The sequence below is a fragment of the Phoxinus phoxinus genome (genome assembly GCF_949152265.1).
Source record: "Phoxinus phoxinus genome assembly, chromosome: 25".
Classification (NCBI taxonomy): Eukaryota; Metazoa; Chordata; class Actinopteri; order Cypriniformes; family Leuciscidae; genus Phoxinus; species Phoxinus phoxinus.
In genome coordinates, this window is record NC_136900.1 from 19807368 (window position 1) to 19824350 (window position 16983).

General features: G+C 35.8%; 2 protein-coding genes across 6 annotated transcripts in view; one reads left to right on the plus strand and one right to left on the minus strand.

Moving 5' to 3' along the window:
- Positions 1-1208: 1208 nt before the first annotated feature.
- LOC306993934 (uncharacterized protein) lies at positions 1209-7975 on the plus strand. Of its 2 annotated transcripts, XM_079604149.1 has the most exons (9): positions 1425-1604; positions 2498-2637; positions 3101-3264; positions 4445-4534; positions 4815-4980; positions 5615-5773; positions 6873-7225; positions 7271-7571; positions 7709-7876. In XM_079604149.1, the coding sequence occupies exons 1-9, from the start codon at positions 1562-1564 to the stop codon at positions 7751-7753; spliced, it is 1461 nt and encodes a 486-aa protein (XP_079460275.1). In that variant the 5' UTR covers positions 1425-1561; the 3' UTR covers positions 7754-7876. The 2 variants fall into 2 exon arrangements, with proteins under 2 accessions (XP_079460274.1, XP_079460275.1); XM_079604148.1 differs by having other exon boundaries at positions 1209-1604; positions 6873-7571; positions 7709-7975.
- Positions 7976-14463: 6488 nt separating this feature from the next.
- cib2 (calcium and integrin binding family member 2) overlaps positions 14464-16983 on the minus strand; it is a 34995-nt gene continuing 32475 nt past the window's right edge. For all 4 annotated transcript variants that reach the window (XM_079602904.1, XM_079602906.1, XM_079602903.1 and 1 more), the window contains exon 7: positions 14464-15310. In XM_079602904.1, the coding sequence (XP_079459030.1) occupies positions 15289-15310 (22 nt within the window). In that variant the 3' untranslated portion in view covers positions 14464-15288. The remainder of the gene's footprint in view (positions 15311-16983) is intronic.

A 16983-nucleotide genomic window follows, 5' to 3' on the forward strand; every position in this document is an offset into this window, starting at 1 on the left:
TTTGTGCCTCGTGAAATAAATAAAACGGGTTGAAATGATACAAGGGTGAGTAAACGACACAACCATTTTTTGGGGTGATCTCATACCATGCTTTTTGCTGATCTTATACCATGCTTTTTGCATATGTTGTTGTCCCATAACATGCAAGTGATTCACCAACACCAAATAAGGAACAAGTACAGTCCCTAAACTATCCCTCCAGTCAAAGATCAAACAGCTGATATAGAGTACAGCAATGCTGAAGCCACCGCAGAGACACTGGATGGAAGGTCTCAGGAAAACCCTGTCCACCAGCGTGACACACACACTGTTTCTGAGGAGGCTGCTGTCCCACGTGTGAGAGGTGGGGAGAACAGATCAGACCAGGCCTGGGCAAAAACCACAAAAATACAGTACACACACTTTAACCCTGATGAGTCAGTTAGTGATTCTGTGCCGGGTTGCCACAATGACGACCTCTTTACTGACATGATGCCCTTGGGGACACTGATTTTCACAAAACGGATTTCAAAAACTGATTTCAAGATTTAAAGTTAAAATTGTATTATATAATTATATTATATTATATAATCTGTACATTTTAAGTGTGGCATAATTGTCCAAATGTATATTTAGGCCTATTTAAAAAAAAATATATATATATATATATCTTATATACATATATATAGCCTATTTTTTTTGGTATAAAATTAATGAAAACATATTATAGATGAATAAATAAGTTAGTAAATAACATTTAATTAATTTTTTAATCATTTCTAATTTATTATATACTATATTATAATACTAAATTGTATGTTTTAAATATAGTATAAGTGTCCAAACATTTATTTATTAATTTAAATAGATTTCTGTGAATTTTTTTGTTTGAAAATATTTTTTTTAAATGTCACTTGGTTTAATACTTTGTATTATAATTAATGCCGTACATAAAATACAAATTAAATTTAGGCCTAGGCTAAAATAAATGTTCACCAAAACTTTCGGTAGCCTACATAAACACTATTTTAATTTGAATAATTTATTTGAATAAAATCAACTTTGTATTATGATTAATAATGACATTCAGACATTAAGAATGGCCTAATTACTCAAATATGTTTTATTGTCATTTTATAGGCCTAGTATCAAGTAGGCCTATCACACTTGTGTTTTCAAATTGGGTTTACATGACTTCCTGCAAGAAGATAGCCCACCGATGCAAACAGAAAGAGAGAGCGAATGTGTGTGTGTGTGTGTGTGTGTGCGCGCGCGTGTGTGTGTTTGTGCGCGCGCGCGAGAGAGACCACATTTCTTTCCTCTGCGCGTTCCATTTCTCTTCAGGAAACTGTACGCTGTGATCTATAAGAATGTTTGTGTTTTTTTCCTCCCTCCCTCGCGCTGTCATTCATCCGTGAGCTGAGCGTCTTACCCTCTGTATAACACTCTGTTTTTCCAAACCCAGTGTGGAACAATGTGTGAGGTGAATGTCAGCGAGGTATAACAGTCAACACACCTTCACAATGTTCTTCAGAAGTCTCAGGCGTGTGACAGACTGAGGACAGTTTTAATCTTGAGCAACATGACACTCAAATCACACTTCACGCTTCCACGCGCACCAACAGGTACGTCTCTGGCATTCCATGTCCAAGATTTTGCGATGGTTTGAAGGAATATTAATCTACAATCATTATTATGTTGGTTACACTTTATTTGAGGATTTCCTTGTCTCAGCGTATACTTGAAGTACTACGTAATAAATTAACTAATTAGGTTATGATTTGGTTAGTTACATGCAATTATACTTATATTTATTACTAAAGTAACGACTTGTAACGTAACATGGGCACTGTAAAATAAAAATAGGCCTAACTTATTTTTTTGTTAATATTTAAGTAGCCTGTGTAATATTTGTTCAACTTTTGCTTAGGAACATGGCAATAAATTGTGTGGTGTGAAATTAAACTCACTACGCAATTACTGAAAAAGTTTAAGTATTATAAATGTGTGTGTATAAGTTTAAGTATTATAAATGTGTGTGTGTATATATATATATATATATATATATATATATATATATAACATACTGTATATATAATAAAACAAGCAAAACACATAAATAAATAAATAAATAAATAAACATGACAAAAAAAAGAGTTAGTATTTATGGAATTTTGGTCATTGAGTCTGTATTTATGGAAGTTTTTAACAAAAAAAAAATTAATAACTTGAACAACCAATCAATTATAAAAAAAAATTAAGAAAGTAAGAATGAAAAAAGGAACATAACAAGCTTTGTTAGATAGATAAATAAATAAACCTGCTGTTATTGAGTCACTTTCTTTAACAAAGTCATTTACAAACATTTCATTATTTCATTTAATTTTTAAACAGGAAAAAAAAAATCAATAAATCAACCAATAAAGAGATAAAAAAAAGGAACAAACAGTTTTCTATGGAAGCCTTCGACGAAACTACAGTGAAGTGAACTGATGGTTTTACACTTATATATTCATAGGATCTGTATGGAGCAGCGGACACTGCAAAAGACAGCACAGCTCTAAATCGCAGCTTAACTACCTCACAAGAACACATCCGATGGACCAGAGGAGGCCCAAACCTCACAGGTTCCACTCCTGCCTGGTGTTTCGCCTAAAGGTACGTGACACGCCATGGGACACTTCAATCCCACGTCACTGTCATGGAATCAAACAGTCAAGCTGATTTTTAGTGGATGTATGATGTCATTTCCTCTCAAGTTCACACAAGTCATCTCTTTTACACAACTTGTAACGTGATCTAATTTGGGCTTCCGAGATCATAAAATTACAGTAAAGGTGGGCCGGCGAGCTGAGATGTATTGATACACGAAATCCACGGGAAATTTACATGACCTCGGTCCGTTTCGCTTTCACTGAGAAAGGTGCCTTGTGTGGTAAAATATAACCATGCAGAACTGACTCTGCTCTGGCATGATACACAAGAACAATGGCTCTGTTGAAACAGCCACAGGCGTTTTATGACGTCGCCGGGAAAATAGGCAAATGAGACTGTTGGTGTGGACCTGCAGGGTTTAGAGCCAGTGTGACATTGGACATCGTGTCTTTCTGTATTGACGCAGGGCCGTGTGAGGATGGACCACAGCCAGCCTGAAGGAGACGTCCAGGAGAACACTGAGAGCAAACTGAGGGAACTGGCCCTGAAGTGGTTTACAGAGACCCAGGCGCCTTTAATTCTCCACAACGGCAACTTTCCGGAATGGTTCCAAGGATTTATCAGCAGAAAGTAAGAAATGTTTCTGAGAAACAAGCTTTTAGGACAGGCAACAGATGTTTTTCAGTGATACTATCTGTTACGACAGCTTTATTCTAGCATAAAATACGAATTCTTCCAAGAAAAAAGTTGTTTAATTAATATTACTCAGTACGTAAATATATAATTAGACTGTAACAATGACACTTTACAATAAAGTGTAACCCTTTATTTTAAGATGACATTGTTACAGTGTAATTAAGTACTGAGTAACTATGTATTTACCATAGGGTTAATGTTAGGGTTAGGCCTTGGTTTATGTTTTTTTACTTGTAATTATGCATAATTTGCTGCTATTACTATAGGTACATGTAACATGTATAATACTTCACCTTAAAGTGTTACCAAAATGTTCATGTTTATGTCAGTTCATTAACTAAATGTTAACAAATACAACTTTCGATCTTAAAAATGTAATGTTGAGATTAACATCAACTCAGATTAATAAATGCTATAAGTATTTGTCTTTGTTAGTTCATATTAACTAATGTAGTTAACTAGTGTTGACAAATCAAACCTTATTGTAGGGTGTTACTGAGTCAAACCTCTCTTAAAAGAAAGGATCTTTATAGTCATCGTTTGTCCCATGAAGAACTTTTATCATTCGTGAAATCTTTCCATTCCACAAAAGGTTCTTTATAGTGGTTCTTTTAAAGGGATAGTTCACCTAAAAATTTAAAATTTGTTCCAAACCTGTATGAATTTCTTTCCTCTGCTGAACACAAAAGAAGATATTTTGAAGAATGTCGGCAACCACACAGTTGATGCAGCCATTGACTTCCATAGTATATTTTTTTCCTACTATGGAAGTCAATGGGACCAGTTAACTGTTTGATTACCAACATTCTTCAAAATATCTTATTTTACATTCAACAGAAGAATGAAACTCATACAGGTTTGGAACAACATGAGGGTGAGTAAATGACAGAATTTTCATTTTTGGGTGAACTATCCCTTTAAGAGCTGTTCACTGAAAGGTTCTTTGGAACCAAAAATGGTTCTTCTATGACATTGCAGCGAAAAACCCTTTTGGAACCTTTATTTTTGGAACCATTACATTTGGCAATTTCGGTTGCATAATCTCATACTGTTATGCAAGCATTATTCAAAGTTGGAACTCTATCATAATTTGTGGTGGTGTCATGTTTCACAGGGATGCAGAGGAGCATCTGAAAGACAAGGAACTGGGCTGTTTCCTCATTCGGCTCAGTGATAAAGCCACTGGATACATTCTTTCATATAAGTAAGTGTACTTGGAAACAAAATAAGGGCTGGAAATGTCATTGGTGTACCGTTTAGCTTTGTTCTTTTCCTGCTAAATGACTCCGCTAATAACCAGGTGTTTGCATTTCCTTGAAACATTTAAAATGCAAACATTTGGTTGCGTTCCAGCATTTTCTGGAAGCTTAAACAATCTTTAGCTTGTGATGTCAATCATTCTTAAAATATCAGAATGTTTTCAATTCATATTTTTTTTGTAATTTACTTAATTTTTTTTAATGGTGCAAATAATTGTTTTTCAGAGGTCGCGATCGATGTCGGCACTTTGTCATCAATCAGAATAAAGATGGTCGTTTTATTGTGACGGGCGACACAGAGATGCACGACACTCTCACTAGCCTCATTGAATATTACAAGTCAAGGCCCATTGAACCATTTGGAGAATATCTGACGCTCTCATGTTTCGAGGTGAGTTTGTACTGTATAGATATACTCATTTATATTATATATTTGAAGAATATACTTTTTATTTTACACATTAGCGTTTCAAAGATTTTGGTTTCAGTTAGATGATTTTTTAAGAAATTAATACTTTTTATTCAGCAAGGATGCGTTATATCGATCAAAAGTGACAGTAAAGACATTTATCATTTAGAATTCTACTTCACATAGAAATATGTTCTTTTGAACTTTCTATTCATCAAAGAATCCTATTTTTTTTTATCAAAATCCTAAAAAAAACTAAGTTTTCAACATTGATAATAACAAGAAATGTTACTTGTGGAGCAAATTTTACAATATATTCGAATAGAAAACAGATATTTTAAATTGAAATAATAATTCACAGTATTTGTTTTTACTGTATTTTTGAACAAATAAATGCAGCCTTGGTGACTTTTTAAAAAAAATATTACAAAAAAACGTAATTAACCCAACGTTTGAATCGTGTGTGTGTGTGTGTGTGTGTGTGTGTGTGTGTGTGTGTGTGTGTGTGTGTGTGTGTGTGTGTGTGTGTGTGTGTGTGTGTGTGTACAAGGAAAGCACATTACCATGTGCTATTGCTTTTCTAAACTTTATGTATTTTTTTGATTTTGTGTTGCAGTCTTCCACAAGCGAGCTGTATGATGTAATTCACTTTGAGATGAGGGAAAAGCCAGGACTGAGTGTTAATGCTGTGAAGGATATTTGGGACGATCAGCGTAAAAAACATGACTCAATGCAACCTCCCGCCTTGCCACCCAAGGGCAACAGAAACACACCGGTATGTCACAGTTGCCATTTAATCATTTGAATTCAATTTGGAATAATAGTGTTTTTAGTCATTCATTTTAATAGCTATTATTTACGTTTATTAATTAGTTGATCGGTTACTTTGTTGTATTTATTAAATTGTTCAAAAAAAATTAATTTACTGATTATAATTGTGTGTAAATGTGGTCCCACTTTATATCAAGTGTCTTTAACTATATGTAATACCATATATTTAATAATTTGATACAAAAAATACATGTTTTTACATTGTACTTATATTGAAAAATGACCTGCATGCAATTACAGGTGTATTTAATACCTGTAATTACATATATAATGACACTGTTGACCCTTCCTTGACACCTTAACCCACCCTTAAACCTACTTAACCACCTAACCCATCCCTAACCATACACACATATCCCACCTCAATAGCAGCAAACGTAACACTCCGTGGCGTTCGTGGCTCGACTGGTCAAAACTGTTTTCCAAAGATGACTCCTGCCTGTGTACGCGAAGTGTACTGTCTTTATAAAGTATCTTCTTATTAAACTGTCTGTACACGTACAAAAGTCTCAATGCTTCGGTTTGCATGTAGGGACCCTCATTATGCTACCGTGTTAGTGTGAGGCTATTTTGAGCCTTGTTAGTGGTATTAACTAGCGATTTCTTTTTACTTACTCTATGCCCTATATACTAGCGTTATAAGCTAATCAGTGGTTCATGCTAAAACTGGGTACATTCGATCCCAGAGAACGGTCGACTCGGTACCCATGTGTTATTAACCCATAGGTTCATCCTACTTTCTATAGGATTAGGGTTTGGTTGAGGATTAGTTACATGTATTACGCATAATTTACTGTTATTATTATGGTAAGTACCCATAATAATAAGTATGGTAAGCATGGTATGTAACATATGTACATGTAACAAGGACACAGTCAAATAAAGTGTTACCTTAAAGTGTAACCGTGTTTTGCAATACAACACGAACACAATAAGTGAAGTAAGTTGTTAAAGACACCTAATATAAAGTGTGACCGTAAATGAAAGTGCTTAAACATCTGACTGTGGCTTCATATCTGGATAATTATGATTTCCTTCCGCAGGCAGTACCTCCAGTGCCAAGGAAATGTCCTCCTCTGAAAGCCGCCTCCTTGGATGCAAAGTCCAGCACAGACAGTGTGCTGTACACGACGGTAGACCTGCAGAAGTCCAAAGGAAGAGTCAGAACGCCAACCGAGGGCAAAGACATTTCACTTACAGCTAGAAGGGAATTGAGAGCCCAGAGACAGAAACAGAAAATCCCTGTCACACACCAAGGAACCATTTACTCCAAGCTCTTAGTGCCGAACTGCAGAAGTCAATCCCTACCGTTCCTGGATGACGACTGTGAAGAAGAAGAAGAAGAAGATGATGAAGGACACTTTAATAGAAGAAGCCAACCGCAAATCTCTTCCCACGTACAGAGGGATCCGCTCAACAGTCCCACCACCAACATGTTGCCAGGTCTTAGCAACAGCCTGGATGTACTATGCAATTCATCACTGTATCAATTAGCCGGAACAGCTGGCAACCAAAACATGGCCGGGATGAGAATGTCAAAGGTCAGCGTGCAGGAAAGCGATGCTACGTATGCCGAGGTGCCTCTTGAACCCGTTCCAAATCACTTCCTGGTTGACGACACGTACGAGCAGATTCCCGACTCGCAACCTACAGCGAGAGCAGAGGAGAAATCACACACTAATACCTACGAGACGCTAACAGACTTAAAACCCAAGCAGATTATTTCTGCCCGAGCCATTAAGGTGAGTGTTGGTGTGATCTTGGTATAAAAAAATTCTAAGCATATTAATTACGATTTTTAGTTGAACGTAATATTTAGAGATGATTGTGGAAGCTTATCTCATAATGATTGTAATAACGTACCTGTTGTTTCCTGTAGACTGATAAATGGAAATGGCTGTCCCCGGAATACTGGAAAAAATAACTTCTTCATCCTCAGACAAACATCATAAAATTACACTAATAGTGAACAGTTGTTGACGAAAACTACTTCCATCCACCCAAGCTATTTCTGATTATTGAATACTAGAATAGTACAGCTTTATTTTTCACCATATTTGTGTGATTTCTTTATGTGTATTTGTGAAATGTTGAAATCTTAAAATAATATTTATTAACTTAATAAACATATACATATCTAAGCGTCTTTGTCTTGACAAGTTTCATTCTTGTTAGTCATGTGATTGGTGTACCTCTTGATAGTCCTTGTGAAGAAGAAGTGCGCTTTATTGTATTGAATGTGCACTTGTAGTGTACTTCAAATATGAAAAGTATATATTTTTTAAACTACTTGCAGATATCATTAGTCAACAATAAGAGGCTTAGTCGGACAAATTTAAAAGAGATAGTTCACCCAAAAACAATAATTCTGTCATTAATTACTCACCCTCATGTCGTTCCAAACCCGTAAGACTTTCATAAAGTTAACTAGTAAAACTAATCCATGTATGAACTCAGCGGTTTAGTCAAGATTTTCTGAAGCCACTTGATCGTTTTATATGATAAACCAACCCGATCTCACGGCAATTCGTACGAATTTTACGAGGTGGCTAATTCGTACCAATTCATACAACCTCACTCATACAAATTTGTAAGATTTTTGCTAAATGCCGTACATATTTTACGAGTTGGCAAATTCGTATGAATTCGTACGGATGACCTACCCCTGACCCCGCCCCTAAACCTACCCATCACGTGGGTTTAGACAAATAGTACGCATTTGTACAAATTGGTTGTGAGATAGCGTCGGATAAACAGTTTAAATTTAGGCTTTTATTCAAAAGCCTCAGGTGTGGCTTATCATTAGAAACATGTAGCCTAAGTAGTAGCCTAGCATTAGCCACTTTACATGACTGCCTGCTCTAAAGTGAATGTTAACCTGGATAAATATGCACTGTTATTAGGCGCATATCCAAGTGTAAATTCAGAGTGTGGAAGGTAAATTAGTGCCACGCTTACTTCATGCAAAAAAAAAAAAGAAAAAAAAAATCAGACGTCAGCTGTGTGGATGTGTGGAAGACTAGACAAATGTCATTACACCTACATGTCTCCCCTGAAATATTTGCTGCCCTAATTCATTTCGATGTTGACTCATATTTGATATCATTGCAATTCAGTTAGGGGTGAGAGCATGACTCATTTGAAAAGAAGAGAAAATGTAATTTATGTTGGCCTATATGATATAATAAACTGCTGATATTTTGAAAAGTCAGCTTTGAAGCCTCACTTTCAGGGTTTTTTTTATTGGGGGAATGGGCACAACTAATAGTAGGCCTGCACAACAATTCTTGTCTCATCCCCACTTTATTGACCATGAGCCTATAATTATTAATACACAGTGGGAATTGGAAGCTGTTAAAGTTTACAGTCTTCTAAATTACCTTACTTGCCAATAACAGAGACCATCTGTGAAGGTGCACATCTGCCTTTACGAGACTCAGAAAGACAAGATGTCATTGTGTGTGTTCTCTTTCATGGCCTTTCACTGAGCATTTATAGAGTCAAATGACAGATTTCCAGAAGAAACACTTCACGCATGTAAAAAGGGAGGCTATTATTTGGAATTGAACATTAAGATCAAGCAAATCTAAAATCTATAATACATTTTCGAGTGATTGTGATCCTTTTGTAGGCTAAATGCATTCGTGCCTGTGTAAACACATCTATTCGGGCAATTATTTATGCCACCAGAAATCCGATACATGAATTACGCTTATAAATGGTGCATTCAAGTCCTCCTGAAAAGTTTATATTTACAGGTAGGGAAGTCATAATTTTCAGCAAAAATATGATCTGCTTCTACAAAATAATGAAATATGCTATCAGGTGTCGGACTATAGCAGCTAACAAACATAATTATGTGTCTGAGTACTTAAAGATATTATACAAGTACTATAATGTGACAGAGGTCCAATTATCTAATGATTTATTTCTATTTATTCATTAATTGTGCTTGCTATCTAGTAGCAATCAACCAGCTAAAATATTTAATTAATAAATAGCTAACAACCAGCTAATACTCATTATGACAGTCACATTATGGTTACAGTTTACTATGTGTAAACTGTTTTAGGTTTCTATTTATTCATCAGGTGCTTGCTAAGCTATAACAACCAGCTAACTGATTGAACTTATATTAATTAATGCTGCTTATTAAGCTATTAGCCATCTGCTAATACTCATAACACGACAGAGGTGAGTTAGATTATCTGCAAACTGCTTTAGCTTTCTATTTAATCATCAATGGTGACATAAGCTGAGCAACCAGCTAACTGCTTTAATGCTGTTTATTAAGCTATTAGCAACCACCCTGATTTAGCTTATATTGCTGCTTATTAAGCTATTAGCAGCCAGCTAACTGATTTAGCTTATTGCTGCTTATTAAGCTATTAGCCATCAGCTAATACAAATGACAGAAGTGAGTCACATTATCTGAACTGCCTTCTTTTCATTTATTCATCAATGGTACTTGCTAAGCTATTAGCAACCAGTTATGATCAGCTAATTCCAGCTAGAATCCAGTTATCATGATCCAGAACACAGCTACCATCTTAAACTGTGTTTTCAGATTCAAATTAACTGGTCTCGACAACACTGCTGGCTGTTGTACATCCTGTAGAAGAACAATAAGCGTGGGCAACATAAAACAACCACGACAACCAAAGAACATTAATGTTCTGCTTCAATTGGCTCATGCAGAGTGTTTAATAAAAAAGCTAAACTGTCTACTTAACTGTATATGGATTTCAAATATAGGACTATTGATCATAGTAATCATGAATAACTACACGATACTACACATCATTAATCATTGTTTCCTAGAAAATCAAGCACATCACAAAGAAACTTCCTCACTCCATACAGAAAGTAGAAGTGATATCCTCACATGTGATTTATGTCTGGAAGAAATTTATAGCGGCCTTTCTGACTCCCTGGAGAAGCAAGACTGTGATTTGCACGCTTACGCACAAACTCAAGGGACCAAATGGTGTCGGACAAGATCTCCATGTAAAAGGGGACAATAAAGCTGCCAGCAGTGACTGATCTGGTTTTTGTGGGGAGCAGGAATCGTAAATAAGAAACTCATTGCATAGACAGCGCAACTTCAGGCAGATTTAAGAAAAAGACGAGAGACGGCCTACAAAATGTATCCTTCTCTGTAAGACACATACGCTCTGTGCATGATGAATGACATCTACCAGCAGGGGCTAATGTGGCTAAGCTAACCAGTTAAATGTGCCTTGCATCAGAATATGCATACTTCCCTACTACCGTATATAGTAGGCAACATTATTGTACTATACAGTACACGCATTCACTATATACATGTAGAACATACTTTTTGAACAGTTGCAAAGTTCATTCCTCATCAAATGCAGTATAGCTACTCATGAAGTATGAGATTTCAGATGCAGCTCTTGACCACCATACTATCTATTAACGTAATCCTAAAATCGAAACGAGTAAACAAGCTGTGTCCTAAATCGCCCACAGCAGCAACGACCAATTTACACTCAATGAATACCCATAATGCACCATGAGGGTTGCGCTGAAGGAATTCCTGCGTCTTGGCAGTAGATGCCATGCTAGTGTAAACTTATGCACAGAGATACCTTTTTAATTGATTATTGTTTAATTAAGGTTTATACAAGCAAGTTTCTGAATTTGTGTGCAATCACTCCTTCAATGTGACTAATGTATGGAATAGTTATTGAGGGTGTGCGGGGCGATTTCGGATACAACCACTGATCCAGAAACACATGCTACTATGCTAAATAGCATTAGCATAAGGCAACAGTGGCAAAAGAGACTTGGAATTCTAACGGATTAATGAAAAGTGAAAAATGGGATGCAAGTCATTGTGTAAAACCTAGAATGTTGTGTTTGCGGATTCAAACAAACGTATCGCGTTTCCTTGTTTACAGTTATTGATCAGGAGATTAGCGTGCCTGACAAAAAAAAGCCATTACTTGAACACATCCAGTAATCCTGATATATCCTGCCCTTGTTATCGAACTGGCTCCTAAAAAAAACACAAAAATGGATGGTTTTGAAACTCTTGGGACGGCAAACATCACTGAGCTAATAAGATTAGAGGGCAGCCAAGGCCAGCACAGAGTGTGTGCACAAACCACCTTGCATGTGTGAGTCGCTGACGTCCTGTTTTATGCGCTGCGTCCAGAAGAATCAATGCTCTAATGCCTACATTACTGTCAGCAGCCGGAGTGTCTGTATCAGACTGGAACAGAAGCACATCTAAATCAGCAGATGCTCAGGGTGAGAGGCGCAATTAACGAAGGCGCATCATCAGCACTTACATCCCACTGGAGTTTTTAATACAGTCCTCATAAAGGGAGTTGAAGGTAACGGGATGAGGAATTAACTGCATATTAGCGCAGGCGGCCTTATCCCTAATGACCGCACACCGCCGTGATATCGCTAAAACGGTTCCTCAACAATCCATCCAGGCATGCCTTGTTTTATGTCTGAGAACCATTTTCGTGGTTACATAAGCTCTGCAAATGGGATATTTTTGGCAATTAACAAAGACGCAATTGCATTTTTATTTATTTTAAAGTCCGTTTTAGTTGTTTCTGGTACGTGTAACGTACAGAACTTGTCTAAAGATAAAAACAATGTGAGAAACTATAACCATTTCAGATTAGGGATATTCACATCAAAATGAAAACTGTCGTTATTTATTTATGTAGTGGTTAAAAAAATTATGTCCATACAACTACAAAACGTTGGACCGCATTGACTTTCATTGAGACGTTTTTCAAATGATCTACTTTTGAGTTCCACAAAAGACGGAACATAATTCATATCAGGTTTGGAAACATGAGGGTGCAGAAATGGTTTTCATCTTTGGTGGAATTATCTCTTTAAGATTGTGCTACTAAATGAGTACTCATATTAAACTTATGATTTCCCTCCAGTGGATGATAAAATGGTTTATAGTGAAGGCATAAAAAGTCATAATTTTGACAAAGAAACATTATTATGAGGTAAAGTCATATGACAAACTTTGTCCTCGTTGACTTTTTATCTCATCATCATGACTAAGTCAAAATTATGAAAAACGAAAAAGGCAATTATGACTTTTTAAAATGTATGACAAAAATAGTAGAGAAAATCATAATTATGACAATATGAAATAAAATAAAATTATTATGAAATAAAATGTGGACATTTTTACATAACACGAGAGGACAAGTTATAATTATGACAAAAAGTCAATGATGACAAAGTCGAAATTGAGATAAAAACTATTACGACAAAAAGTGTGATTTTCAATTGATATTGACACAAATATGAGATAAAAAGAAATTTGAGATTGAAGATTGAAATTTGAGAAAAAAATCATAAATATGACCAAAAAAACAAACCCAATTACGATAGAAAAAATAGAATTTTATTTGATAATTGTCATGTAGTGAAATTATCAAAACATAGGACCGTTATGTCATTATGTTATGCCAAAATTTCATTATGTCATAATGATTTTTTTTTCATCATTATGACTTATTTATTGTAAAATACCAAAGCATGTTTTTTTTTCTTATGTGACTGAAATTAGCTTCCATACAAAACATATCAAGAGACTAGATAAAATATATAATCTATATAATCACAGCAATGCCTTAGCAGCAGGCTCTCAAAATGTCCAAGCAACCATATATCCATTACACATGTATACAAGATCTGCAGGATCACATACACACCCTGCATCACAGCATATATATTTACACCTTAAACAATCTCCTTGCGAAAACGGTAAAATGCACTTGAATCAATGTTGGACGCTGTTAGGAGGACAGGAAGCGGTTGACCTAGTAAATCATCAGCTGAACTAACATGGCCAAGGACAGCTCTGGGCATCTCTGGGTGGAGATTTACCGGGCTCAAAGTGCGCTGTGTATAATCATACGAATGCTGAGGCAGCGCTGCTCCTAACGATCTCATTCAGCTTTAAAAGTCATTAAAGTGGAATACGACAGATAGGCTGAAGAATCATTGTTGGCCCATCTTTATTGTTAAGGCTGGTTGGTTTGCAGCTGCATAGGGCTTGAACTAGAGCGAGAGGAGGACAATGGAAAAACCAGGACCACGACTGGGGTTGCAAAAGTTTGGCTGTTTCAAATTAGCTTTGAATATGTGACATAATGTACAGTACAAATATTTATAATAAATTAACCAAAAGTGTCAACTCTTGAGCAGTTAATGCAATCGGCTGGTTACCAGAAGACTGCTGGTTCGATCTCCAACATGAGCAAGTCGTAAGGTGCTCCAGAGGGACTGTCCATATAAGTTCTAATATTCCGCATGTAAAAACATGTTTTGCCAAGTTTGATGTTGATACCAATGCCTTTAAAATGATCATTTAGCAAATAATGAAAATTTAGTAATTTACTCACCCGCATATTCTCCCGTTGAACACACAAAAAAAGATATTTGGAAAAATGTCTCTAATGTCGTTTTGGACCCCGTTGACTGCCTACATTGTTCGTACAAGCTTTGATTGATATGAGGATGAGTAAATTATGACCGGAATGCTCCCATCTCTTTAAATAATACATATCACCAAAATTTGCCATTAACCCTGAAGCATCATAAAAACAAATGCACTCAGTCAACAATTGAGAGAAAACCTTTATTAAAATTTAAGTCAAATGCCCTCTATCACATCAAATACTGAAAAAAAGCCAAAGAAAAGAGACAGTTTGACACTAACACCTCAAGTTAGGACAGAAGGGATAGAGGGATTTGCAGGCGGAACAAATACATGGAGAGCGAATGACAGAAGAAGACAATAGGAGAATATATGATGACAGAGCCCTTCGTTCAACTGGAGAACATTTAGATATGATTGTCGTCATGCTCCAGTACTATAAGCAATTAGATTGTGAAATGGCTAAGCTGTGGAAACATTAGGGAATGGGAAAAGGTGGGGAACGTAATCTAATTCATGCATTTAATGGAGAAAGATTGCATAGCTGTAGAAAACACTGTCTCAGTGGTGCTGACGCCTGTAATGTGCTTTTAGCCCTCTCTCTCACTCTCTTGTCCAGCTTGTTTGTTCCTTCCTGAAAACTGTCCCATGATTTATTTGATCCCGCATAAGAGTCTTTAGAAACAGGAGAGTGAGTCAAAATGTTGTCCAATGTGCCACGGACATTGGTAGAAACCCATAAATGCGGTTTACGCCCGTATTAGTTTTACTCCAGGAGCAGGTGTGTGGGTCAAACCCACAAAAGGCGTCACCTTTCCATTTTGTCTCTGAAAACCCAAGGAATTTCTGATCCAACGTTTTCTGAAAAAACAGCCATGCATTTGTCAGTAATCCCATTTAGTGTGCTTCCGGTGCAAAAACCAAAGGAAAACGGCAGACATTTATCCTTCGATGTGGACTTGTCTGTTCAAGGAACGTCAGCATTGGTATCTTCCGTTGAAGCCATTTTAGATTCGTATATGGAAGGTGCTGAGGTACAGAAAGACAACAAAAAGAGAAATAGCATATCAGATTAGAGGTAAAAGCACATGGACCAGTCAACATTTAAAGATCCCCTTTCATGCCCCTAATGCATCATTTATCTGACCAAAAAAGTGACAAATCCCAGATATATATTTTAATATTTGCGTTTAACCATTCAAGGCAATTTTGCTGTCTCACTGGTAACTGATGACAATTGAGCATTAAGTTCTTAAAAAGTATTGAAGCAGATGGCTTTTGATAATGAAATGTTAAAATTAATTTGGAATTCCACCAGATCGAATGGCTGAAAGAGTTCCAAGCCTTTGTCATAGATCTTCAACAATACACATTTACCACCTGTGCACACTTCACTTGGGGAAAGTGCTGTGTCATTCTCTGAAACGGACAATTTTACCTCATGCCACCCTTTAATGATGAACGTTCAAAACAGTGAAGGAGGAATTCACAAAGTTTGAATTGTGCCTGTTGGTTTGTACATGCTGCCTTTATTGTTTTTGCCCCTGATTCACTAAAGAAATGTGCATAATCAGGAACCTGCACAAAAATGGCAAAAACTAAACAAAAGGTTCACTGAACAAAATGTATATATGACTTATTTATTTATTCATTAATTTTATTTATTCATTAATATATTATTAGAAAAATAATATACTACCTTACAAAAGTTTGGGGTCAGTACGTTTATGTTTTTGAAAAAAGTTTCTTATGTTCAACAAATTAAGGCTGCATTTATTTAGGAAAATCAGAAATAATTGTGAAATATCATTACAATAAATGATTTAAAAAAACAACTATTTTCAACTATTTTAAACCTATTACAAAAAAAAACTATTTTCTATTTTAATTTAATTATTATGTAATTTAGTCCTGTCAAGGCAACTTAATTTTCAGCATCATTTTATGTCACAAGATCCTTCAGAAATCATTCTCATTTGATGATTTTTTGCTCAAGAAATATATATATATATATATACTGTATATAGATATACAATTTAAAAGTCTTTACTTTCACTTTTTTGAAAAATAAATCTAATGACACCGAACTTTTGAATGGTAGTGTATATACAGTATATACAAAGAGTTTACAGCATTTAGCACCTGGTTAAATTGAATTGTGAGTGGTTAGTGATCAAGACAAGTATTTGTGTTGAAATACTGTACCATGTGCAAAAGGCATAAGTGTTTAATGAATTGGAGTAATTATGCATCAGCACTTCAATTAATTATTTCAGGAAAGAAGCACAACAAATTAAAACAAGAAGATGAAAGATTTCAAGTGTTTCTTGTAGCGCTCAGGATATTTAAATTACTTTGATCCTTAAACCCTATAATGAATGTTTTAGGTTTAGGGGTCCATGGTCCCATTAATGTGGAAAATTGCTGAGTCATACAAGCACCAATTCTGTTTTAGGATGTTGGTACAGAAATTACACATGCCACCTTTAAGTGAAGTAAAATCCCTTATGGTGTTCCACATGGCTCCATTGTGGGACCTCTTCTTTTTGTTTTATATATTTGATTCCCCTAGGTCCCCTATGCCGATGACACTCAGCTTTATCATAGTGTTAAAAATAACAGCGGTTCGGTGTCTAATCTTTTTGAACATCTTTGTGACATTAATGCTGGATGGACATTCACTTTTTACAGTAAACTAGTGA

Coding starts and splice junctions, on each gene's coding strand:
- LOC306993934 (XM_079604148.1), top strand. CDS start 1,562: ATGACACTCAAATCACACTTCACGCTTCCACGCGCACCAACAG. Junction 1,605..2,497: donor GCTTCCACGCGCACCAACAG/GTACGTCTCTGG, acceptor ATATATTCATAG/GATCTGTATGGAGCAGCGGA. Junction 7,572..7,708: donor TTTCTGCCCGAGCCATTAAG/GTGAGTGTTGGT, acceptor TGTTTCCTGTAG/ACTGATAAATGGAAATGGCT.